This window comes from Pempheris klunzingeri, chromosome 14, assembly GCF_042242105.1.
Source record: "Pempheris klunzingeri isolate RE-2024b chromosome 14, fPemKlu1.hap1, whole genome shotgun sequence".
In the NCBI taxonomy this organism is placed as follows: Eukaryota; Metazoa; Chordata; class Actinopteri; order Acropomatiformes; family Pempheridae; genus Pempheris; species Pempheris klunzingeri.
In genome coordinates, this window is record NC_092025.1 from 10448317 (window position 1) to 10475357 (window position 27041).

Genomic DNA, 27041 nt, shown 5'->3' on the forward strand with positions numbered 1-27041 from the left:
CACAAATATATAAAATGTTCAACATATCTGAGACTGCCAGAAGTTAGATAAGACTAGGCTAGGACTCAACTTAAAGTCATTTAATCACTTAATCAGCTCTCAACGACTCCAAAGATTGTTGATCATCATTAATTGAAGATTTTGTCCACTATGTTTAGTGTTTACATATTGAAATTCTACTGAGGGTTCATTTGCCTGTACGTCTAATCGCACCTAATTGGCAGAAATGTTTGCTGTGTGGTGCTGTATACACAACAGACACTGGCCCACTGCAAGATGTCAGGCCTGCTCGTTAATCACTGACTATGCACTGATACTGATGAAATCATGTGTTTATCCACCACAGAGACAAAAAATAAGCATTATTAGGGGACTTCCATCTGATTCTCCCAATTGAAGGTAAGTTTCCCGTATTGTTCACTGTTCTCTCAATGAATCCTGCATCCCTCTGCTGTATTGCATGACACTGCACTTTGGATCTCAATGGCGTCACTTCAGCACAGAGGACAAGGAGTGACTCCATCTTTAAATAGCTTACCATAGTAAGCATTTCACACAATAGCAAGAAGTGCATACTGCAGATTTTGTCCACTTTTCATTTCCCTGGCCATTCACTGTCAAATGCGCTAGACTACTGTCTTGTGATTATTTTCTGATTTCCAAAAACTTCAGAAGCTTTCAGAGGAGCTACAGTAAAAGCAATAGTTCTGGTATCAGCACAGGCTGGTAATTATCAAGTGTTGCTGACAATTTCGTCTTGTTTCATGCTCTGCCCAGGTCAGGCCTCCCTGGCCATTCCTGGTTCCCTTTCTGGCTAGGATGAAATGTCCTTGACTTCATAAATTCTTGACATCCTGTCCCTCACCCAGCCTGTGCTTGCTTAATGAATGCCTCTCTGGTCACCCCGTCCTCAGAAAGAATGAGTAAACTACTTTCATCAACCTGTCTGCTTTAATGACCTTCTCTTGGACATTTCCACACAGACAAGATTATGGTATTGTGCCAAAGGAAGGCGCTGATCGGTGGAAGTGACTTTGCTCCGTGCTCAGCTCTGCTCTTATGTATTTTATTTTATCCAAGAACCGATACGTGGGACCAGAAACTAACACTCAACAATCAGTTTCTCTAACCATTTGTTTCCAACTGTTTTGCTGTCTGAAATTAAAACAGACCTAAGGCACTCATTAAAAGGAATACCTTTACTCCCTTGACTTGAATTATCTTCAATTTTAGCCTGTTATTTGCCTTTTTGCAATATTAATGACATACAGTATTGACAAATAAAAACCTTAGATAGTAAGCTATCTAAGCTTTGTGGTTAGTGGTTACTGTTCTTTATTGACACCAGCGGGTGGTTTGAGCTGAGAGTCAACTATGGCTGTGGTGTGTGATACTTCATAGATGTCACGAGCAAAACAAAGAATGAAGGCAAAAAAACACGTGAAGAATAGTTGAAGGAGGAGTTGGTATTTGTGAATAATCTTTCAGCATCAGTGATTCATGATGTACACAGTATTTAAAGCTACTTTTGGGGATTTTGCAAGTCAACTCATTCCTGTATAAAGAATCCTTCCAGCTATATTTGTAACTGCCTAGGCCTGACCAATAGGACAGAGTCACACTACTTTCCCTTGTGCATCAGAGGTGCTTCTACAGGTCCTCTACAAGTCCCTTTGAGTTAAGATGAGCAACAGAATAGGGCTAACACGAATTTTATAATTCAGATAAATTATTCTGCTTGTGTATTGGTTTTAAATAAAGGTAACAAAAATCTACTACTGTGCACATTAAAAGTCAATATTTGCTTCAGTATATTATATTATGTTATATTATATTATTTTATATTGAAAACAGTATATTTCACTCTTCATTTGTATATTTCTGTAGGGAACCTTTACCCTTGATGTTACATGTCTACAGAGTTGTAATCATCCCCTCTTATGATCAGACCAATTACTTATATCTAAATCAAACTGAATTGGGGATGTGTGTGCAAAACAAAATGAGCAAAATGGCGCATGCAGACGCACAAGCATTGACATTTCTCCCCCTATAGAAGAGGAACTGCCCTTCCTTTGCTTAAGACTTTGAAAGTAGGGCTGTGGTAAAACCGCTGCCTTGCCACATGTGGCATGAGTTATTTTTACACTTAACAGTTTGAGGTCACAAGTATAGAACAGAAATGTGTTTTTTTTTTCTAACTCCAACAGGTTTGTTAATACAATGAAAAAAAATGACAGGGTGGATAAAATAGAGACCTCTCTAACAGTACTGCCCTCTTCCCCTTTCTGAAAGCAGTGAAGACTCTGAACATGCCCCTCTGCACCATCTGCAGCTACGGCTGATAATGGGGAAGATAGGGGAGGAGGGGGCTGGCCAAGGCCGATCCCATGAGAAAAGAGATGGAAGCAGGCCCCTCTCAGCCATAACATCTGGACTCAAAAAGGGTGTGAAATGTCAACAAGACAATAGTTGTCTTTAAGCCTCCAAACTGCACTTTGTTGTTACTCTTCCAAGAAGGAAACTGTCAATATTAGTTAGACTGTATAAATAAAAAGGCAGTTTGTGTGTGTGTGTGTGTGTGTGTGTGTGTGTGTGTGTGTGTGTGTGTACTCATGGTGAACCCTTGCCAGGGTAATGTGACTGAGTTACAGCTGGAGGCCACTAGAGTCAGAGCTTTCACTAAGAGTGTTAGAAATATTAAGTTTCAACATTCAATTCATACTGTGCTATCAAACTTGAAACTTGACCCAAAACGTGACATTGATCTCTCCCAGTGTAGTATAAGAACAAAAATGCTTCTGACTAAGACAGCTGAGGACTGAAAAAAACAAAATTAGCCTTGGTCACTGCTTTGTCGTGATTTGACTTTAAATGTCAGAACCAAACTACATAAGATCAGTGTTGTGAAAGCCTTGAGAGCAAAAACCCTTCAACAAACAGCAAAGTAGTGTCTATGTGAATAAAGTCTTACTGCCAATTCCTGCTGAGTGACAGGTAGCTGGGACAGTTACAGGATCCTGTTGTCTGATCTAACACACTATAGTTATCTATGAACTTGGAAATCAAAGCAAATTTATGATTATTTATCTTGGCTCCAAGATCAATAACTGAAAGTAGCATCTCTTTTGTATTTTACACACGAGACGCAGTAAGATAGCATAATATAATGTGCATAGTGTGATTTGGGCTAAAAGAAAATGCAAGGGTTGATGGGGTAAAGTATGATGTGAGGGTGGGCCAAAAAAGTCTTCTGTCTTCTCCATCTGTGAGTAAAGACTGTTCAGTTGCACAAAGTTGAAGTCTTTTTCCATTTCACTTCAATGTAGCCATGTGGCTCAGTATTTCATTAAACCTTTCTCCCTTGGCCATAGTTATTTAGTGACTCAGTTTATTTTTTACCAGTTAGATATCATTCACCAGTGAGTCAGATAATGCTTCTGTGCTTTCTTGCTGCTTTGAAGTCCCTTTGTTAGGCAGTTGGGAACCACTGACCTTACACAAACTGCATGTAAAAAGGTGACGAGTGAATGCAAACGCAATGTCTATTTTGTCTCCATTCAATAAAATGTTGCAAATGTGTATGAAGTAGTAGCATAATGTATATGGACATCTACTTCATCATTCCTTTTGCTATCATGGTTTAACACAGTGAGGGAGGGAGTGACACAAGGAATGAGCCTCAAGGGTAGTCAAACTGGAAATACGAGTGGGTGTTGCCAGAAATGTGTTTGTGCGTCTGAGTATGTGCGCATGTGAGTATATTTACAGCAAACTCCATCCAGAACATATCCATGGTCATCGACCATAAGGAGTAAAGTATATGTATCATACATACAGTCACACATAGGGTCATACATACTCCTATCCATACACTCATAAATAGAGTTCCTGTTTGAATTAACCTCATTTCACAATATTCTTGTTGTAGTGAAGCGTGAATAAATCCTGTCAGCTTAAATTTAGTGACTGATCTCTGACCCCAAAATTACACAGTGACTTAAATGTTTTCTCGCCTGACAAGTTGAAGATGATGTGTAGGTATGTGCCTTTAGCGTCTTTATCTGTGAGGCTGCACAGTTGAATGTGACAGCGTTGTAAATCTGCTATGGTCTTTGAAGTAAAATATTCTATCTCTTCTGTGGGTCTTATCTCCAGTCAAGAGCACTGGTGCTGTCAGTCTGGAGGAGTAGACTTTTTTTGGGGTGTAGACATTTTTCAGGCATCACTTCCCAGACACATATGCACGTTCTTTCAGCAGAATGGCAATTAAGATATTGGTCCACTACAAGAATTTCAAACATCCTGAGAGAGTAGACATGTCCCTCAAGTAAGCTCTAAGACAGCTCTCTCTTGCTGACAGCAACCAGGGAGGGGCCGGAAGCTAGCAAAACACAGAGCGCACCAAGCACACCACTGACTGACATGCCAGTTTCATACCCTTTAGCACAAACACACTCAGCTACTGTGAGGTCTGTGACTCCAGGGCTTAAAGCTCACAGTTACAGGCCACATAATAATACAAGAATTCTGAAAGAAACAAGTGGTGATCAAACAAAAACCTTTACAAAATAACAAATACACACAGTCCCACCACAAACGAAAGTTTAAAAAAATATTTTTTTTTGCTGCCATTTAACACGAGCATCTAAAGGAGTTAGTTAAGAAACGGACATAATAATTCCTTAAGTCTATGCCACAGCCAATGGCCTCTGTGATTTCTGTTTGTAGGACCTCGCAGATCTCACCAGCTTTAGCCAGAGACAGAGCCGTGCATTGTAATAAGATAAGAAAGGACAGGTGGCCCAGTGATCAGGTGCCAGACTGCTTGCCTGCTTTAGAGCTGAGCTGAAGCCTACCGTGTGTCTACTACAGCTCTCCTCGGTTCTCCTCACATTAAGCTCTGAAACAGTACCAAACAGAGAGGAGTCTCTTCCACCTCTCACAGGTAATCACTTATGCCAGAAAAATGTTGAGCTATTTGGAGCCTCATATACAACCCAAAGCACCTGCTGTAGGATAACTACTAGAGCACTAGCCACATCTACTTAATATTTCCTGCTTCAGCTTACAATGGGATATGTGTTAAAGGACAACACTTTTCACTCATTAGACTTATCAATGACTTTTAACATTAACGCCTGCTTCCAGAGGCCACGCTCCAAAGAACTTGAGACTCTAACCTGTGAGGTCAATAGGACAACACTACATTCAAATGTATTGGCTTAGCTAACATACTAGCGAACAAGCAATTGGCTAAACGTATGTTACAATGTGGAATTTCCCTTTCAACCAAATCGGCAGGTCAGTATGACTCTTATGACTCTTACCTTGCAGCTGTTTAAACCTTCCCTCCAGGATGTTTGAGTATTGCACCTGATTAACAAATGCTGCTGGGGACAAGCAGGGCTCTCTGTCCCTGTGGTCCCACTCCATGGCCTTTTTTTCGGGATCTCTCTCTTAAATATTCCACTCAGATGTAGAATGAATGGGAGTTCTCCTGCATAACACAGTACAGGCAACCTTCCCCACTAAAATGTATCAAATCCTTTAAAGGGTGTTCCAGACGATAAAAGTTTTGTGTATCCAAAAAGCTTTGGTATATCCTCCTCTTCTAGATTCCCTCAGTATGGCACAACACAAACTTGAAAATGTTGCCGCCTGTATGTCCCACCTTGTCCAATAAAAGCACAGTAATGAGCGCACAGTGGAGGCTTTTTTTTTTTTTTTTTCAAAGAATCATTTCAAACAAAACTGAAGAACAAAATGTTCTCTTGTTTCACCTCCTCCTGTAAAGAATTTCACCACACTCTGAGTAAAGTGAAAAACTTTTGGTTGCTCTCCCTCGTGGTTGTAGCAAAGGAACACTGGCTGCTCCTTCCCTCCAAACTCTGAGCACACATTTGCTGAAGCAGAGAACAGCAGAGCAGGCTAACCGGCTGCGGTCGGATGGCTGTGTAAACAAAGCCTGCTGTGCCGTCTGAAAATTGTGTCATTTGCATAAGGTGTGTTCGAGGGAGGAGCACAAAGGAAGAACATGGTGGGGAGGGAGGAGGTGTAGAGGTGGACTAAACCATTAGAGTTCTTTGCTCAGTGTGTCTTGAGGCGGATTACTGAACTCCACCTTAATTCCAGGGAACACTGGGGTGTGGCCTGGCAAGGTATATCATGAAAGTCACCCATCAGATTGCATCCTCTTATCCCGTTGTCTTGCTATGTGGTTACATCTTATTTCTGTAATTCTCTAGAACAATATTTGATCTCCCCATTTCTGTTCACGGGGTCTGACTTATGATAAGGCGCCAAGACAGAAGACAGGAAGGAAGTTGTTGAGTCAGTCTCAGCAACACAACAAGCTCTTTCCTGCCTGAACAAGATTTGATTTTATAAACTTGTGTGTCTGTTTGCCAGGCAGATGGGTACGCAGGGGTGGGGTAGGTAGGTGAGTTCTTACCTGCCTAAAATAATTACAGAATTAAACTGTAGTAACAACATTTATGGCTTACTAGTTTAGGGATCAATCTAGAAATAAGTTAAGAAAACAAAGTTTCTTGACAGGTTTTTAAATGTTTAATGTAGTAGGTAGGTTTTTTCCCCAATGTCAAATTAAGTGATTGTTTGCAAATACTGGGGGGAAATTAACTTGAAATGAACTATCACCGGACTAAGGAGCATCATATCACACAAAAAGTAATTACTGTCTTTTAGCGCATACCTCAGATTCTCAAGCAAGTCTATGTGTACATGACATACAGGACTCTGCTCCATGGTAGAAACACCAATAATACAGCTGCATTCATTTTAATCTGTGAGTGTTACAGTGTTGTCATACTGTCAGCAAAAACTATCCATTACAAGACAATTACAAATATACTTGAAGTTATTTTAAATCTAAGTTGAATAACTTATTAACTTAATAACTTGCAGCTGCTAACTGGCACCCTAGAAATGTATTGAATGCCTGCTTGTGTAAAAATTACACAAGACTGTAAACACAGTGAGGACTAAGGTCACAGCCTTCTTACGAGTGGACAGCTTTTTGGTCTGGTCAGGGGGCAGCGGTAAAAAGTCCTGGTTGGTTTTTTTGATCTCAGTTTGTCCTGATGAGCAGGGAGCATCTGGAAGGGTCTCATTAGAGGACCAAATGCCTCGGGCTTTCTGTGACTTGGCGTTTATGGAAAGGCGAATGGACTAATGAGATCCAAGGAGAAAACACTTCCTTCCGAGGAACAGAGACTATACTATGGTCACATGCAGTGAGAGGTGAAGAGCAGAGAGCTGGTAAACCTCAGTAATGGTCATTTACGATCCCACTGGACATATATCAAACATCACAATCCCAACTAACAGGAGGCAGATGTGATGGCAGGTCTGTGTCTGACATTATGCATCTTAACACAATATGTTAAACAGTTTCCTCCCTACACAACCCATCAGTCATTGGAATATACCAATAAATAAACACTCTGATAAGATAACAGATATTTTCTGAATCTTGTGAAACGTGACTAAAAACAGTGAGAGACTGCCAAAGAGAGATGTGGGACAGCCTCTTGTGTTGAGCAAACCAGAATTAATGATAATTAATGATGGTCTGGTGAGGTGAATGAACACAGATGAGAAAGAGTAAAAGATAGAAGCTGCTGGGGGAGTGAGTGAACTACCAGAGGGAGAAAGGAGAGATCTATTGCTGAGCGTGTAAATTTTATCCATCCAAACCCTTCCAAGGGCCCGGGGGAGGGCAGAAGGCTAGACCAGACTCCAAGCACTGGCAGTAAATCTCTGATGTGAAGGGGAATCCCCCTGGAGCAAGAAGGGTTGAATTCTTATGAGAATCCCTCAATCACTAAAGTCTGAGTCCCAGCATCTCCAAATATCAGATAGTGAATTGATGTGATATTCCAGTCTTTTTTCTTAGTTCATTATACACAGACACACACAGATTAAATATACAGGTCAGTTTCAAGTAATAGCTGGTTTCCATATTTAACTGATTTGTTTTAAGTACTATCATCATGTGGATAGGTTGTGAAGAATAAGGCATATGGGTGCAAAAGCCTTTGCCCTGTCCTATTGTGGAAGCTTCCACAAGTAAATACAAGTGTACAAGTTACAAATAACTGTATGTGAAGTGGGGCATTGCTAAAAAATGCAAATTTACAGACCTTGCCTTGCCACTCACGCAGTATACGAGTAGATAAGTGGTCATTTATGCAAATTACAATGATCTTAACACAAAGGAGGCTCTCTACTGTGAAACAGCCCATACAGCTAAACCCGGACAAAATGGTTCCAACAGGTCGAAAGGGTGTACCAAAAGCAGAGAAAGTTTCAGCGAAAGATACTGTGAAAGAGAAAAGCGTAAGTTAGCAGCACCTTACATGATGCAAAAGGTCTTGACATTTGGGGATAAGTTGTAAAAGGTGGGCAGGAGCTGTGCCTAGAGGGAAATAGCTGCTACAGCATGTCAAAGAATGTGCACATCAAGCCCACACTTGTCAAAGAGAGGTGGTATCGCAGGTATTCACGTGGGAGCGTACGCACATGCACAGACACACAGACACACACACACACACACACACCACCGTAATTATATGACAGAATACAGTACGGTGTGTATACAATTAGAATACAGGCAATACCCAAAGTGTATCATCTGTTGGTGTGAAGAAATGAGTCGGGCTGTATTTGTAAGGAAAATGAGGATTATCTTTTATCTTTCAGAAATACTTTGACTATAGCGGAGCTTAAAGATCAGAGCATGTGGTTTTAGCTGCCTGTGTGTGTATCTGTGTGCGTGTCTGGATGCATGCCTTCCTGCCTGTTGCTCCCCTCTGCTGGGTTCTTCCTGATACTACAATTTGTTTTGACTACATTTTATCTGTAGAATGTGAAGCCAGGAAGGTACCGGGTAGTTAAATAAACAAATTGAATAAACACACACACACACACACAAACTGGATATAGTAAAACAACTAATACAGCCATCAGGATTTTCACCTGGGTCATCTTAGTTGAAGCCAACAGGATAGGCTGGTCAGACAGACATGCTCTTGGAAGCTTGGAAGGATGTCAAGACTGTCAAGGGTAGGTGAGTGAGCTAGGGAATAAAGCTGTGTCCTTCCTACACTGGCATTGTATTAAAAATGCAGCCTCCTCATTCATTTCAGTAAGACCACTGCTGGGTTGTCACACTGTTCCCCAGACCGAACCTGGATACACATGGCACATTCATGTAATGGTTGTTTTTGAAAATAATAATTACATGAACCGACATGAGAGAAGACAACCATTATGAAAATTTTCTATGCTTGATTCATCTTTCAGTGCTTCCATATTGGTGGAGGATTTGCACCACACCAAGCCCAAAAGTCTAATCTCACTACCTCATTCCATCACTGCGTATTGCTCTTTGGTGAATTGACCATACAGCTGCCTGGCTCTGTCCTCCTTTTGGAAGTATTTCTGTCTTGCCCTATAAAGAAAGAATTGTGCCTTTTGGGACAGAAAGAATGAAGTTGGTTCTGCTGTCTACAGAGCCTAATTAGATTTGTGCAACTTAGTGTTAGTCTGTGATTTTGTCTTTAAATGTCTTCTGTTTCTCAAACTCCTGTTGCATATGTAAAAATTTAATTTTACAAAAATGTTGTCTCTGATTATATTTGAAAAAAGAGGTGTGCTGTATCATACTCGCGGACTAGAAAGTTCACAACCACAGATGTTCTGTTCAAGCGTACATCTATTTTGTTACAAAGTGAATGCTGTTTTACAAGTGTTGTATTATGTGCCATTTCTAGCCTCAATGCTGCTATGCTAGCAACCTGTCCATCTGTGGAGTGCCTACTAGAGGTAGTCATCCCTATAAATGTCCACTCACGATATGCGTTTTCTTGCCACAGTGCAGTGTCTCTTCATCACACTTCACCACAGAAATGGACTGAAAATACAAACTGTGAAGGCTCAAAAAAAATGTGCTGTCAAGGACTGTCAAGACCGTCAGATCACAGTGAGGCAAAAAAACCAGTCTTAAAATGCTAACAGTCACGAAAAATTTCTGGTGGCCCCAAAATAGCTGACACCAAAAACTCAACACAAGAGTGTGTAAGTATGTGACTGTAAAACATAAAGTAAGAATGCCTTTAACCAAAGCTGTTATCAGCTGAAAGCCGTTGGACATCATCAAACAGCTGAATCTACTGTTGAACTGTTTTTGTTTATTGCTTAGATGGCAAAATGAGGGGAAACATGTTCAAATGCTACATTTTGCTGATTACCTTAATTACCTTACGTTGATTAACTTAACTCCTCCTTGTGTATGTTTCAGCACTTTTAACTGTAAATGTGAGTTTGCCGATCTTATACGACAAATATTAGCATTTTGTTTGACTGAGTCCAAAATACTTACTAAATTTTGCTGAATGTTTCTTTGCCTTGAATTTCTTTTTTATAAAAAAACTTTTGTATTATCTGCATTATTCTGTATTTTTTGAATTATCACATCATTCACATCATACTGATCGGCTCTGCAGGATTTAATGACCCCAGCAGCGCAATTTGTCCCTCAATTATAGCTAATGGTTTAATAAGCAGCTTATTTTGCTCCTTTCATTTTGCAGCTCACTGTGTGGTGGAGACTGCTACACATACTATTATGTCCCTTACCAAAGCTCTAAGATTACATCAATATTCCCATATTTCTTTAATGAATTATTAATGCATGTAGGTTTATATCATTAGCAGGATGGACTCTAACCACCACCTGACGGACAGGGATGTACCCAACAAACTAATATTCCTCTTGAACAAGGGACATAATGCCATTGTCTTGGATTGCACCGGTATTGCAGTCTAGTATACTGGTAACTCAGAGTGAGGTACCTCTCAGTGCAGACTTTTTCAGATGGACTACTAACAGGTAAGGTGAAATATATCTTGAGTCTCAAGTATCACACTTTTGTAATGTTAAGTGTTAAAGTAAATTGGACGTGGGAGTGTAAAGCTGGAGATGCACTTGTTTTTAACCTCGTGTTCACAGAGACAACTGGCTGTGGCAGGATACACGAAGCAGCCATCATACACACACGAATGTGTAGCTAATAGCAAATATATATCCATCTTAAGATACCTCCTAAGGTTTTCATTTTTGTACAATGTTCAAATTGTGACAAAAGAATAATGTATAGAACTGAACAAATGCTTGGCAATCATCATCACACACCTACAGGTGTACACACACTGACATATATGTGCATGTTGACACCATGCAAGCATGTAAATTGGTTGGGCCTCAATTTTAGCAACATACCTGCAAGAGCCTTGATGCGTGAACGCTCAAAGAGTCGTGCTGAACTGTTCTCATTGTCCCAGTCAGTCTCTGCTGCCAGGTCCCAGCGGTTGTTGATGTCATTATACTGCTGCTGGATCTCCAAGCTGTCAAAATCCGTCGGCGATATGGTGCTCATGGTGTCCAGGCTGGAGGAAAACACATTCAACCTACAATTCAGACACAGAGACACAAATGCATCAAAAGTCAGTGTATACATGGGAGAGGACTTTGCATGAAACCAGACACTTCACAAGACTGACATCTGAAATGGTTACTAACTAATGTTTGGAAGATTCAGTTTAGGAACTGAGCATCTATTTCTATTACATCGGTGGCCAGACTATGCAGTGTGATATACTGTGCATCACCCACACTCTCCTCAAAGCCTCACAGCTGCACCCTAGTTTTATATGCTCAAATGACAGCCATATGCAAATAGCAGCTTGGACAGTACGACTGCCACAATGTGGAAGATGATAAAAACTTTGAGATAAGTTCAGCAACTGTCATGAAGTTAAGTTAGCCAACCAATAATTGAATATAACTGCTCATGTGAGCCAGGGCAACTCCAGTAATCTCATTTTACCCCGAGTGTCAAAGGCAGAAACTGCCTCCCTCTACACGGTTTAGATCTGACTTGCACATGTCCATAACCTATAAAAACTACTCCCACACATACACAAAATGAATGTGGGAAACGTAGCAAGCAAAACCACAGTAAACACATGCAGTACACTCTCTCACACACACACACACACACACACACACACACACACACACACACACACACACACACAACCCTAATGTTGCATTAGGACTGGCTGGTATTGGAAGAATCAAAGATCGAGGAGATTAGACAAGTGCCTGAATATCAACATATATCTATGCAGTAATATTTAAGGGCATTAGTTGATTATTTCCACCAAATAAAGTTTGCAACAGAAGTCATTAGTGGAAAACGTATCGGGAAGAGACCGTCATTGGTTATTTTACTCAGCTTGAACAGTCAAATGAGCTTGCAAATGCCAGTCCGTTCACTGGTATGGAGTCGCCAGAGGAAGAATATTTCCAGTATTTCAGAACATTACAATAACCAAAATCCCCAGACACCTAGCTATGTGACATTATCGATATTTTGTCAGTGTATCATCAAGCTGTGCATAAGATGCTTGTTTGTAGATGTGTTGGTAAAAATATATGATACAAATAGTATGGGGAGCTTTCCATCAAAACACCACTCTTTAAAACACGAAAAAGGTCTTCTTTACATTCTCAGTCTCTGTCTTTGTACTTACTGCTAGCCATGCAACATCCCTCCTATCCTGCTGTTTGTACTAACTCAGCATCCAGTTATAATAACATGGGTACCCTCATATGGCAACAATCAATACTTCATATACTAGGAGGTCAGTCCCACCCCTTTTCTCCAACTGGCTGAGTCTTTTATTTTGTAGACTGATTTAACTTGAACTAGAAGCAAATACATTTTGTCCTCTTAAATCATTTTAAATTATGTGTTTGGAGATGTGTGCCTGTGTGACAGTTATTCAAAAGAAACTGATACTGTATGTGTGTACAAGCACAGAGCATAACCTACAGAAAATTCAATATATCGAATGATACTCGTGTCAAAAACTGATATTCTCATAGCATTATATTCTTTCCTCCAAGGAAAACATTAAAGCTTGGCAATATAAAGGAACAAAGTTTATTTGTATAGTACTATTCATCAACAAGGCAATTCAAAGTGCTTCACACAGCTGAAGGGACTCAATAGTTCAGCTGATATTTTTGCATACATTCAGATATAATGAAGTCTGAATAGATTTGCTATACATAATAGCCCAAACACGTTAAATCAGTATTTGTTATGAATTTCACTCCATTGTCCTAAAAAATAAAAAACTAATTGCACATGACCAGACATCTGATCCTGTCCTTGGTATTATGCACTGACACCCAATGGGGGACCCACATTAAGATTAAACCCCCCACCAGAGAGACCCATTAACTAACCGGGGCCATTTGTTTAAGAGCATTGAACAGATTAATAGGCAGAATTGAGCAGTCAGTTTGCTAATACCTGTTAGTTTATCTTTTGTTGTGTCTAGCAGCTGTGGCTGACATACATGGAGATGATGGACTGCTAACCCAGTCCTTTGGTTCAAGGTACAATTCATTCATTGTGGATACTGATAATACTGAGAGGATGGAAGGGAACAAACAAGGTGGTACTCTAGAGGAGACTGAGTAGGACAGCTAAGCAACACATTGCACATTAATGAGGCTGTGTATTCATTGTGCTCTTTTCCTCGAGGTGTGACTGAAAAACACTTGAACTAGTCATGTCATGCTAAGTCAATGCATCCTCTAAATCAAGCCTAGAAATCAATAACAGACAGCTGCCAGAACCAATAACAATCAATACTGTACACTGCTAGGGTGCAGCCAAGGTCGACCCATTTATATTCTTTCCATCATTAAGCGCAAAGAACACATAGTAGGCAAGAAATAGCATCATTGAGCATAGTATCAAAGAGATGAAGCGATGAAGTAAATTTAAATAGCCTAACTTCAATATAAAATGTTTAACACAGAAATCTCAAATAACCTTTTGCAGCACTGTGTTTCCTATTCTGTCTTAAACTGCAAGCGGACAGAGTTCAGTAACAGTAATTGTCTGTAGTTGTATAGCAGGAGGAAATCTTAATGTGTGAGAACAACAGATCTTGGCATTGTCCATCACCCCAACCCTAAAGCACTCCTTACTATTGTTACATGAAGTCAAACAAGTCACACACATTCTTGCTATAAAAAATAAAACAAAAGCTTGGCAAATCCTATTACTGGCAGATTAAGAAGTGGCTGGGAATAGAAACTAAATGCAAGGATTAGAGAAGAAGGCAGAACAACGCCTCCACACTCCCCCCGACCTGTCACCTCCCCACTCACTAGCACCCCAAGACTTGGCTAGTGGCTTGAAACCACTGTGTGTGTGTGTGTGTGTGTGTGTGTGTGTGTGTGTGTGTGTGTGTGTGTGTGGGCGGTCAGTATGTTGATTCTTGAGTCTCTCATTTATAGGTTGGATGTTCTCTAAGATAAAAATTAATGAATACAATAATCACAGTCAGCCCACAAATATCAATTTTGACAAATCTCATCCATCCATTAGGGCAAAATAATTGAAAAAAAACAAAAAACAGCCAGGCTTACGCCATTCAACTGATCGTGATGTGGTGCTGCTGAGCTAAGTGTTAAGATTTCTATGCAGCTTAAATAACCAAAACGTCACAGCATGGAAGCAAGAGCCACAAAGAGGACACACTATCCAGGACAGGCCTGGCAGCAAGTGCATGACAATCTGTCTGTGGGAGTGGACCAGGGTGGGGGCTGGAGGGGGACCACGCCGGTGAGGTCACAAGAGTCTGGCAGTGGGAAATGGAGGGCAATCCTTCCCTCATTGTGGGTAGGAAGAGGAGAGGCTCAGTGCCTGTACTAATCGCTCCTCGATGGATCAGACAAACAATCCCCTGACCTACTATGATACAACCTACTGTACTCATCCTCCCTCACACACACACACACGCACAAAACTGCACATGCAAGCCGAGCTGACCTATTACACCACCACCCACACCCACACACACGCACACATTGCTTCTAAAAGCCACACATAAAAATCCACCCACTCAGTACAGTGTATCCATACAGTGTATCAGTCCTCAGCACACAAAATAGTCTCAGCACCTACAATCATACTAGTCAGAGTGATGTAAAATTGCCTCCCCTCTAGTCCACAGAGAAACCAAATCAGAGACAGAAAAGAACCCCTAAATTGTAACTCTTTAAGGGTAAAAGGATTTCAACGTAACATCAGATGTTAGCTACTGCTAAGCTAGCTAACATCTTTTGATCCAATACCAACTACTGCAAAACAACTTCCAACAATACCACACATACCAGGCAGAGGTAGACAGACAGGCAGTCAGACAGATGTGGCACAAAAAAGGGGCATAAAAGAGGTTCTGTGAAACAAAATCCCCTAAAGGCCTGATCCACAAATGCATGACAAAAGACACACATTAATGTAATGAAAGATTTATAATCTGTCACGTATCCTTCATATGTCGATATGCCTTTGAAAAATTACCGACACAAGACAATACAAAAATGATGAGTGCTGCTGTTACAATCAGCTTGTTATTGAAGTAACTAGCAATGCAGGACTGTGGAAACATATTGAAAAGTGGAGTCGACATAGATTCAATAATGCTATGTCTTCAATATCTTTATGAAATATCCTCAAGCTGTGTAACGAGCCATGGCCTACATTGAGTCAAACCTTTTCAAACGTGACAGCTCTATGCTTTTACCAAACTCAAAGGAAAGCGGGATACATATTGCAAGTGTGAGTGTTCAGAATAATAGTGCTTCTGAAAAAGGGAAAAGTGAAAGTGGGGCATTGAAGAATGCCTCCAGGCTAAACCCCATCTTCTGACTGGGCAGACAAGCATCAGGCTATCGCTCACAGCAGAGCGACACCAGCTGAGAAAGCAGGGCAGAGCCAGCAGCATGATAGGCAGCGCCACCTTTCTGTCTCACTCTCCGTCATCCCTCCTCCCCTCCCAGAGCTGCTTCCCCTCGCCCAGCTGGTCTGTTTGTCACTGCACCCGTTAATCAGGCAGAGAGGAAAAGAGAAATAGAGCCCACAATCAGTCACCCGCAGGGAATTAGGCCTGTGCACATTAGCCAGCCACACTGTCACTGTGCACCAGGGGAATAGGGTAGACACACACACACACACACACACACACACACACACACACACACACACACACACACACACACACACACACACACACACACACACACACACACACACACACACACACACACACACACACACACACACACACACACACACACACACACACACACACACACACACAACCACTCCCTGTGATTTCAAACAAAGGAGCCATCAGCCTTGCCATCAACTCTTACCAAAAGCCATAGTATGATACTGGTATTTCTTATACACCATCATTAAGCTTTAAATATTTTACTGAAAACATATCTTTATAGCTGTAAAGCAACCAAGAGCTTCACATAAACACAATTTAATGAGTTCAAGCTGAGGTGGCACCTCTGTGTTGCCCTAAATGAGCCTGCTGTGACACTCAGATGAGCATGGAGAGTGGGGAGGCAGATCCCAAAATGCAGTGCACAAAGCCTGCCCCGCCAAACTGGCCCCATACAATGGAGGAGTCAGCAGAGAGTTGAGGCCAGCCGTTCGAGCCTTTCCTGTTTGCAGAGATGAGGCAGCGAGAGGCACATAAGCATCAGAGGCCCCTCCACAGGCTGCTGATCCTGGCCTGAATGCCCTGCTGAATAGGACAGCAGAGGTCCTTTGTTGACCTGTAGCATCACATTCATCAAACACTCAGGCGGCCACCATGCCCTGCCCTCCACACACGGACATAGACATGTTCTTCAGTTTTGGGTATCGGCGCTGTATACAGCACAATGGTACATAAAAAATGCTTGATTTAAAAAGAGATGCTTTTCTTTGGATTGCTATTTTTGCTATTCAATTTAATCAAATCTAAATGCATTATGTCACTCTGTTAATAAGAACATTTTTCAACTGTAAATAAATCATACTCATTCTCAAATTACACCATATTTAAATTTCACCAGTAGAATCCAACATTTGTGCCACAAAAGCAGTACCAAGAATTCATATATATATATAATAATCTTGGAAAATTTAATCAAAATTTGCAGGACTTCACATGACATCAAGCTACTCCAGCTACTCCATGGACAATGCAGGAGCATCTGGTTTGAAAACAGTGACCGTCCTACATCTAATATCCTAATGATAACTCTGATATAAATTAAATGTTAGACGTAAATCATGCATCCTCATGCCCTAAATCATCTTAAATAGTGTCACAGTAGTAGTTTAGTAGTTTTTCAACGATTCCTCTGTGAAGCAGTGCAGCATTGACACCACAGGTTAGTGAGACAAGCTGCACTTCCTTAACTCTATCAAAGAGAAGCTTAGGTAAATAATTAATCAGCAGTAGTAAGAAGTTTAATTATGAATTTCAAGTATTTCCTGAAGAATAACATCTAATAATCCCACCGATACAAACAATATGCATCACAGAAGATGTAACATTGCATAACCTTCTTGCCACTGTTGCTATTTTGGCTGATCCAGAGCAATAGTACATTTATAATTGGATTACTTTTAGCACTTTTAGATTCAAAACTGCCACAGCATGGGCAAAGCAAGGCAAAAGCTATACTGGTTGCTGCTCCAGTCCTGCTTCAGTTGCTGAATGAGTCCTGAGCTTGGACTCTGCTTTGAAGTGCTTCTGGCTAGAAATCACAGTAGCGACATCAATCTCAGACGCTGCCACAAATCCAAATTAAAAACGTCAGTGAATGAAATAATTGTGCAGATCAAGCTAATCCACTGTGAATTGGCTCTTGCCATTTTAAAAACACACAAGACCAAGTGTAAGCCTAAGCACTGTCAGGCCTGCTGCTGTGTGTGTGGTGATGCTGATGGTGCTGCTGCATGGTGCATGGTTCACAGAGACGCTCACAAGGAATGAAGTCACAATTCAAGATTCAATGGTTCATGGACAATATAAAATGCCTCACATCAACAAGACTGTATAGATATGAATATGGACCCACATAGAAAACTACAGTAGAGATCCACAACAGTTTTCATGAATTGTTCTCAAACCATCTGTAGATCCCCACAAATCCTAATCCAATATCAACAGTCAGTGTGCATGTGTGGAGGAGGTGTTTCAACCTTTGTATCAGAGGTACTTTATATTTTTGGTTTTCCTAGAGTTTTATTTCCCTTTAGCTTAATGATACCTGTCTTCTGAAGATCCATACAGTTTATTAACACCAGTGACTTCATGATGAACTCAACACACTGATAACATATATTTGGTTGCAGTTAATAGTAGAGTGAAACTCTAAGGCCACATTTAAATCACCAGTCTGATGATCTCTACAGTGGCAGTGTAAAACAGCTGCAGCTTAAAGTAGTAATGACTTGTGACTTGTGAGCCCTCATTTAGCAAATTGCAACCTTTGGTAAAAACATGTTATAAAAAACTGTTTTAGCTGTAATTTCTAAGTCATTTATCCCAAAAAGGGTGTTCATGATGTTAAGAGGTTGTTCACTGCAAAGGATTCCTTTTTTTATCAGCATCCAAATCAAATATATATTTGATATATATCTATACTGAATTGGTGATGAGTTATTGGAGTTTGAGGGGGTGTGCAACATTTTGTGAAGCACAAGTAGAACAATTTCTGCCTCTGCATGAAAAGTCTGGCACCACAAGAGGCACTGAACATAAAACAAAATCCTTCCAATGGCATAATCTCGAAAAAGCATGCATGAGGTGCCATAAATACATGAAATTTAAAAAAGCCTATTTTAATTATGCTTGTGTGGCTATGTCCCGTTCCTGGCTGATGTCATGTGTGCCCCTGTGATGCCCTTATTCCTTCTCTATCTCTGCCTTTTAGACATTATTAAAAATAGAGATGAGTGGGCTGCCCTCTCCTTGACCCACTCAGCATTTAGCTGTGTTTGTGATTTCAACTTTGTATTTTAAGCATTACACTTCAGTACTCATACTGTCATTCTTCTGAGGTTTTTGCAGCCACAAGCCTAAACCACAAGGCTTTGGGTTTAGAGGAATTGTCATACCAGACATGGCTGGAAATTTCAATATTTTCAAAGGAATATTAGCAAACTCATTTTATATTGACAAAATATTAGCATAGAATTAACAGTAATGTGAATATAATTTATTTCAGGCAAAAGGAATACAAGGTTTGTGTGACCACTGCAACTGTCATGCTAATAAGTGCAAGCTATACAGAGGTTTGGAAAACAGGCTAATTATCATGGAAGAGTTATTTAAAGACTGTGAAGTGGACAAAAAACTGCATGCCAACTATGTTTTTCTTTGGAATATCACCAGCTTTACTCATTGGCTACTGCTGAATTATATATGCAAGATAATTTGCCATTTATGTTAATGATCTCCTGAAAAAACAAAGCATGATTTATGCAGAAGACACAGTTGTTCAGGACAGTGGTTCAGTTCATTTGGCTTCAGTTGGTTTGATAATATAAATGTTTTGTTGCACAAAACAAGTTACGTTTTTATGTTCATCATTTTGATTATCTACATGCACACAAGCATACATACATTCAGCATCGCTTCATTCCAAAGATGCTGTAACATTCATGCTGATGACCTACTTTTTAAAATTCTGAAAATAAACTGGCATGCTTGAGTGGGTGAAACCCACAGATTCATTTCCAGAATATCAACATTTGAGGAACAAAGTTAATACAGCATTAGTCTAATCTTGACAAATCTGAATTGATCTAACTTCTAATTTCATTTTCACAGATTACAGAATACTAAGTAATGTAAAAACCTGGTAAACAAGACCAGGCATTTTCCCCCCTTTATTATGTGCAAGGTATTTTTCCCAAAGCTTTGTGTTAAAGCTCTCACACCGTTAAGGATGCAGTGCCAAATGCCTCTTTGATTGTTTATTTTATGGCAGCAGATTAAAAAAACTAACATTTCAACCTCATGTTATCATCAATGTCACTTTCTGGCCTCACAACACAGGGCATGTGAGCCAACAGCAGTACTTTCAGGCATATGACAGACTGGATCAAAAATGCTGAAATAATAATAATAACATATAACTAACAATACTAAACTTTCTACTGTACTTTTAGGTGTTTTATCACATAGACCTAAAAAAAGCACGTTACATGAAGAATTGCACATCCACACGCAACACTAGTGGCACAAGGCATACGCTGGGTTAGTGCTATGGTTCACTGCAGCACAATGAAAGTGTGAATGGCAGGAACTGAAAAAAAAAGCTTGTTCGAGAGGGATTTTGAGAATCAGCACTATGGGGGGCCCACATTCACAGTCCCATTCCATTGTTGAACGCTGTTCATCTAGCCAGCCATCCAGCCAGCTAACAGCCATATCTATCATCACAACCCGTCTGTCTCTCCATCAAAAAGCCTCTACAGTTTTTTCAACCTGTGGCCATGAACAGAACAACAAGGTCACCGGGATTTTTTGAGGCAAGAATCATCGACCAGCACACTATCTACAGTCTAATAAGAGACTGTTGGTGCTTTTGATCCAGTTTGTTTTTGTGTATAATTCTTCCAGGTTAAAAATTATACAGTGCTGACTGGAACACTAAGCATTTTCTATTTGCATTCAATAATTGAGTGACAACTTTTATCCCAACAACACACAGCACCTCAATAAAAATGACTAAGAAACTTGTTAAAATCAATCATTTCAAGTAATATATGTATTCTAATGGGTCTGCATTTAAAATTAACATGAACAAAAATCAGCAGATATTCTCTGCAAGTTGGTAAAATACAGGCATTAAATGGTTTTGTATTTCAGATTCAATCTCTGTGTGTGTGTGTGTGTGTATGTGTGTGTAGCAATTTTTCCATAAAAATCTGAAGGAAGGCTACTCTTGGCTAATGCTTGTAGAGGAATGCCATGAAGGAGACAAAGAAACACAACAGCTGCACAACTGCCCATAAATTATTCGAACTACACTGTGTGTTTTGATGCACAATTACACAGTGTTATTTTCCTTGTCATTTCCATTGATGTGCAGTCATATCACACCAGGCCTCTGTGGCTACATTTCAGCCACAGCTCCTAAGGGATATGATTAATTATTAAACATACTGTACGTGGCCTACGTCAACCTTCCACCTACTGCTGACTGCAGACAAAGATCCTCGAGCATCATTTCAACAAGGTGAACAGGAGGAGGAAAGCCATCACAACGCCCCCTGGTGGTACCATTTAAACCCTACTGACACAAGGCCTGACTAAGTGGGGAATTTGTGCACAATTAACACATTTATTTATTAGAATAATCATGTATTGTGTGTCTTTAGAGTAACCAGATAGAATAGCTTTCTATTACTATAATCTACTGGGAGATTAAGGTTCAATACATATGTTTTATACATCATTTTGAATGACTTATCTGTGAATTATTTGAAAAATTAAATGTCTCTGTGGAAAGATAAATTGGCATCTACTTCATAATGAATGTGACAAGAAGTAGGGGCAGGTAGTATTTCACAAAAGCTCGTAGTTTTGGCTATGGCTATTGGTGTTTTGTTTTTTGTGAAAATTCAGTCTAAACTACAAAGTATATTCTCTAAAAATGTAGGAATGTAGATATGATGACCAAGAAGATGGACGTATTCATTACTTTACTTGAGTTTACCTAATAATATAAGTAATATTATACACTGTACGGATTGTAAAGCCCCCTGAGGCCAATTGCAATTTGTGATTTTGGGCTACATATATAATTTGACCTACAAAATATGACTACATGGCTAAAATCCCAGGCGATATGATGTGTCATATCCCAGCTGATTTTGCATGCGATCGTCTCCCTGCTAAATAATAATGACAAATGTGGGTAAAGTATGACCTAATTGTTAAAATGATTGCGTAAAATGTTAGCTTGCATAGTTGTCTACTTGAGTTAGACATGCATTTATATTTAAAAAATCAGCTTAACTGATATCATTTTGTCAAATCTAGGCTTCCATATAAACCAATTTCATGGCCGTGAAGAAAAGGGGGAGGTAGGGGGAGAAGGCACTTTAAGTGAAACAGAATGAACTCCTGGCTTTCTATCCTATCCTCTAGCTGGCTGCAATTTAGTGCATTCAGCTTGCAATCAGTGTGTAAATCAGTCACTGAATATAAAGTGGGATGGAAACCTTGGTGTGTTTTATTGAGAAGCATTGATATAGGATAGTAATAGCCATCCTGTAATGAGGAGGCCATAGGTTTGGCCAAACGGACAGAACTCTTATCAAAGTGTCTTTGTAATAAATCAAACCATTTACAGCAAACTGTGGCATTTTAATGCTATGCTATAGATGTTTTTCACTGATACAAGTTGGTCAACTCTTCATATGCCAAAGGGGCTTCCCTCTACTCCTTAAAATATTGTACAGATTTGTCCAATAGTGTCTCTTGCTCTCAGCTCCCTTTGTCTGATTTCTTGTACAGATATCAGAAATTCATCAAGAAATAATCAATGATCCTTGAATACAATCACCAATAACTACTCTCAATCAGTCATGGATGATATCTGCCATCTATTGCACACAAAAAAAACTCAGATTTCAAATATCTCATCAAGGATAATGATCAAAAAGGTCATTTCATTATAATGCACGCCCATTTGTTTTTCTTTTCAATGAGCTGATGTCTATGGGCCATTTCTTTTCCGAGAGCTTCCACACGTGGTAGCGGGTAAATGTCAGCTCTCAATACTGCAAATTAGAGGTATCGTCTTAAAATGCTTGATACGGATGTAGGAAACTTGCACTTTTCAAAACAACTCGTTCGCCAGCCTTTGTGTTCAATTATCTTTTTGCTCGTAAGCCCACCTTTTAACACACTTTAACCTGATGCATCCCTGCTATGACTCACAGTCTAGGCCAGGCACGCAGTATAAATCTCAGTCCTATCATAACACAACCACACAGCTCACAATGTCGACAGCAAAAACTGCAGCCTTGCAAGATGCCAGCACCATACCACATCTTGGTAAGACACCGACAACAGCCTGGCTGGCTAGCAGGCAAGGCGACAAGGCTTGGCTGGTTTAGGAGCAGATGTTGAACCACACCAGATGAGATCCACAGGCTGGTTGTACTGAACACGCAGATAAAATGTGGCTGCGTTTGACATCGATTCAAACAAAGGCAACAAGAGACAGACACCCAGAGAGAGATGGTCCCCAATAACTACCGCTAACGTGACGGCGCTGCAGCCAGATACACTTTCCAAACAGGCTGCTAACACACCAGAATTACACACGGGTTCATTTCAACCTGCGTCTCTTTTAGAGTTTCAAAAATTAGCTAGGACACAATAACGTTATCTGCTGGCTAATAGCAGAGCCAAGCTAACAGCAGTCACCTGAACGCCACAGACTCCCCCTCTCTCCCCCATTAGCTTTGTTATTACTGGGTAGCCTGCTGCTGGAGGAGAATAAAAAGACAAACAAAAAAAAAAAAGAAAATCACGCTTACCCCTTGTTTTGTCTTCAGTAACAGAGCCTGTCGATATTAGCACTACAGCGTCGCTATGTGCGGGTTTTCAGCACACATGAACGGTATCTTCCTTCGCTACCGACGCGTTCGACTGAAACGCTAATTTGAATTTTAACGGCTAAAAATCCCAGGTGACACCGATAACGTCTTTCTGTTAAATCCGCATCCTCGAAAAATGTCTCTCCCTCCCCTCCCCCGTTACGAAACCAAAACCTGGCTTTAAAAAAAAAAAAAATTATGTGTCTAGCTATCACACAAAACTGTCAGCGGAGAGGAAAAAAACAGGCGACGATTTGAGGCAGGTATGAGACGGATATCCGCAGCAGCTTCTTCCCCCCGCGGCCGAGCATCCGTAGGGCCGTCCGTACCTCTGTCACTCCCGCTCCCTGCGCTCCAACAGGGAGAAGAAAGAAACGGCGGCCGTGGTGCTGCTGCTGCTGGTGGTGGTGGTAGTTAGGGGTGTGAGTGGGTGGGTGGGTGGGTGGGTGGTGGTGAGTGGGTGGGTGGGTGCTGACCCTTCACAGTCACATGGGAAACACCGTGCACACACGCACACTCACTCTCAGTATTCTCAACAAACAGCTGCACAGCAGCCAGAGGAGGAAGATGCTCGGTCCCTGATGGTGTCTGGTGCTGTCCCTGGTGCTAAAACTGCGAGCCTCCACATCCACACGCCATTCGGTTTTGTATTCCAAGGAAGCGTTTTGGAAATCATTTGCAATTTATGGGGCCACTAGGACAATAGAAAAATTACAAGTTGCATTGAATGCAACACCTCAGTTCCATATTAAGCACGTCTGTGGTCCTCAAACCTCAACAAATCCTCCATCTGTCTCCATCTGTGGCTGGTGAGGATATATTATTAAAAGGGCACCAATACAGGATGATATCTTCCCATCAATGGCATTAACAACTGTAATTGTCCCTAGATGCATTGTGTCTATCCTACTATATTCATATGATACTGCAGGATGATCCATTGAAACATCTCACCCACATGAACAGTTTTTATTAAGTCATTTTAGAGAATCAAAAACTCACAAATATGGGTTATACTCTTGATTCCTTCTTCTTTCCTCCCTTCATTTTAGCATTTTATCCCTGAGAACTGCTGTTCTGCACTAAATTATTCCTGAGAGGCTGTGCAGCACCTGGTTGACATCGAGCAAGCCATCAAGATCTGGGTTATTCATAAAGTCATAGGAGATCCTCATGCAAGAGACCCTCAAGACTAGGATGCATGTTCTCCCCTGTGTCTTTCTCTGTTGTATGGTATAGTAATGCAAGCAGGGGCTTGATGGTTATTGCAGTTGAGTTAGAGAAGATGCAGGCCCCAGAGAAGGGACTGTTGGTGGCCAGTAGACCAGCACCAAGGAAGCCACCCAGGCTCCAACACCTAAATTATTTTTGTTTCATTGTGTTCTCCATCTGCCCCCTGTCTGTCTCTCTATAGGGTGTGTATCTGTGAGTGTGGGCGTAGCTGAACCAACAAAGTGGTAGTGGTGAGGGCTTTATGGGATGATGGGCTGTCGTAGGGAGGGCTGAGCAGTTTGGGAAATAGCATGCTACTCATTATGAGCAGTTAGTGGTAATGAAAAGGCCCTGCTGTGTTGTTAGTGCAGTTCCAGTATTTTGCATTTTTGCTGTGAATGTATTATTGTCGTTGAAGCTTTCCCAGTGGGCCGCTTCAACTGCAGCCATAGCATCAATGGCTGATATTAATTTGCACTATCAACATATTTGTAATCCAAATTTGTATTGCACTATCCACACCTGACTCCGACTTATTTCAGTGGACAGTTGAGCAAGGGTGAGGCAAGGCACCTCAACAAGAACACTGTTAGTCAAAGTCATGGATGAGTAAGTATTTGGACTAAAACACAGATTTTGGTTTGGATTACAATAGATAATCTTAGATTTCACTCCTTATCAGCCAGATTTATGAAAGAAAACTTAGTGTCTAAGCTTGATAACATGAACTCAAAATATATGCAAATTTTATTGCTATGCTGACAATACTCTGCTGTATATTTCAGTTATTTTTTTGATACAATGACTATTAACATATAGTTTTACAATCATTAATCTTTTATTTACCTCATTTACTCTTTTATTAATATTTTACATTCTGTTTATCTAATAATCTCATTGTTTTATTTAATATTGTTTTATAGGCAAACATCACCAACCTTTATAGTCTTTTTTTTTTTTTAGTCAAATTAAAAATGTAAACTTGAAAAGACCTTACATGGATTTATGTAGGTCTGGTAAAACCTATTGTTTTTAAAACTGGAGTTTAGATGGATTTACATTTTACTCCCCAAAGTGTTAGACACACCAGGCTCTCTGTCCAAATGCTGTACAGTAGTGTTAAAGGCTAAAGGACAGCCCCAGGGCTTCAAAAGTCATTCATTTGAGCAGTGCATATGTGTGTCAGCACTGATAGCACACACAGACACACACATACACACACAACCTGTTTACGCCCCCGGCCCCAGTCCCCACCCCTGCTCACAGACCCGCACCCCAGCAGAGAGCTCATCCACAATCCACCGTGACAAAGGGAAAGAGCTGAGTGCAGGATATAAGGCTGCCACTGGCTGCCAGAGTGTGTCCAGCACAGTGCTTTCTGCAGATTGCAGCAGTTTGAGCTAAACCCCCCCTCTGTCTGCTCACTATAGACAGGACCTGGTGGGTGGGGTCACCATTAGTGCGCGCAGTGACCAGGGTGGAGTCGGGGGCTTGTGTTTGGTAAAGTTGGTGTGACTGTATCGTTTCACAGCTGGCTGGACATGATCTCTGTTCTTTTTTTCCCAGCACAATGTGTGTGTGTGTGTCTGCCTGATATTTCCAACCTTAAAGCTGAATCACATGACTCCAGTGCCGGGTAATGGAGGAGGTCTCTGTGCTGATCTTGAATAAAGTGTCTGAGGCGGGGACAGACAAGCTAAAGGAGGCATGATGAGAACTTAGTCCATATATATCAGAGAAGTCTCTGTGACTTGGAGCAGCAGAGTAAACACATACCCTGTGGCTGACACATTCAACATTATGCCAACAGTGATACTGAATGCAGACCAAATAACAAAAACAAACAAAAGACAAAAGGTTGTTGCTCTAGCTTTTACAGTTACAGCTGCCAAGTTAAAGTTTACTGTACGTCAAAGATTTACTTATTGCCTATGACCCATCATTCAAAGAGCATAATAAGAAAAAAAAAAGAGATTTCATATGTTCGTATGATCAGTTCTAGCATTGGCTTAAGTAGAAAATATATAATTAGTGCATTTTATAAATGAACCCCCGTGTATCCAGGAAACCACCAGAAAAAAAGAAGTGTAAAAAGGCTCCCGAGAATGTCAAAATAACAAGAGGAGAAAAAGAGGGGAGCTGTTGAATGAAAAAAAAGAAAACAAGAAGATTTTCTCAGCCTGAATTCCCCTCTTTTCCTTTCACACTTTGAGTAAATGAACCATTGCAATCACCGGGATGTTG

General features: G+C 40.6%; 1 protein-coding gene across 1 annotated transcript in view; it reads right to left on the minus strand.

Moving 5' to 3' along the window:
* The window catches only part of sptbn2 (spectrin, beta, non-erythrocytic 2), a 30698-nt gene extending 24759 nt beyond the window's left edge, over nt 1-5939 (minus strand). Inside the window, exon 1 of the mRNA XM_070844243.1 lies at nt 5331-5939. Coding sequence (XP_070700344.1) covers nt 5331-5436 — 106 coding nt within the window. The 5' untranslated portion in view covers nt 5437-5939. The remainder of the gene's footprint in view (nt 1-5330) is intronic.
* Between the last annotated feature and the right edge of the window lie 21102 nt (nt 5940-27041).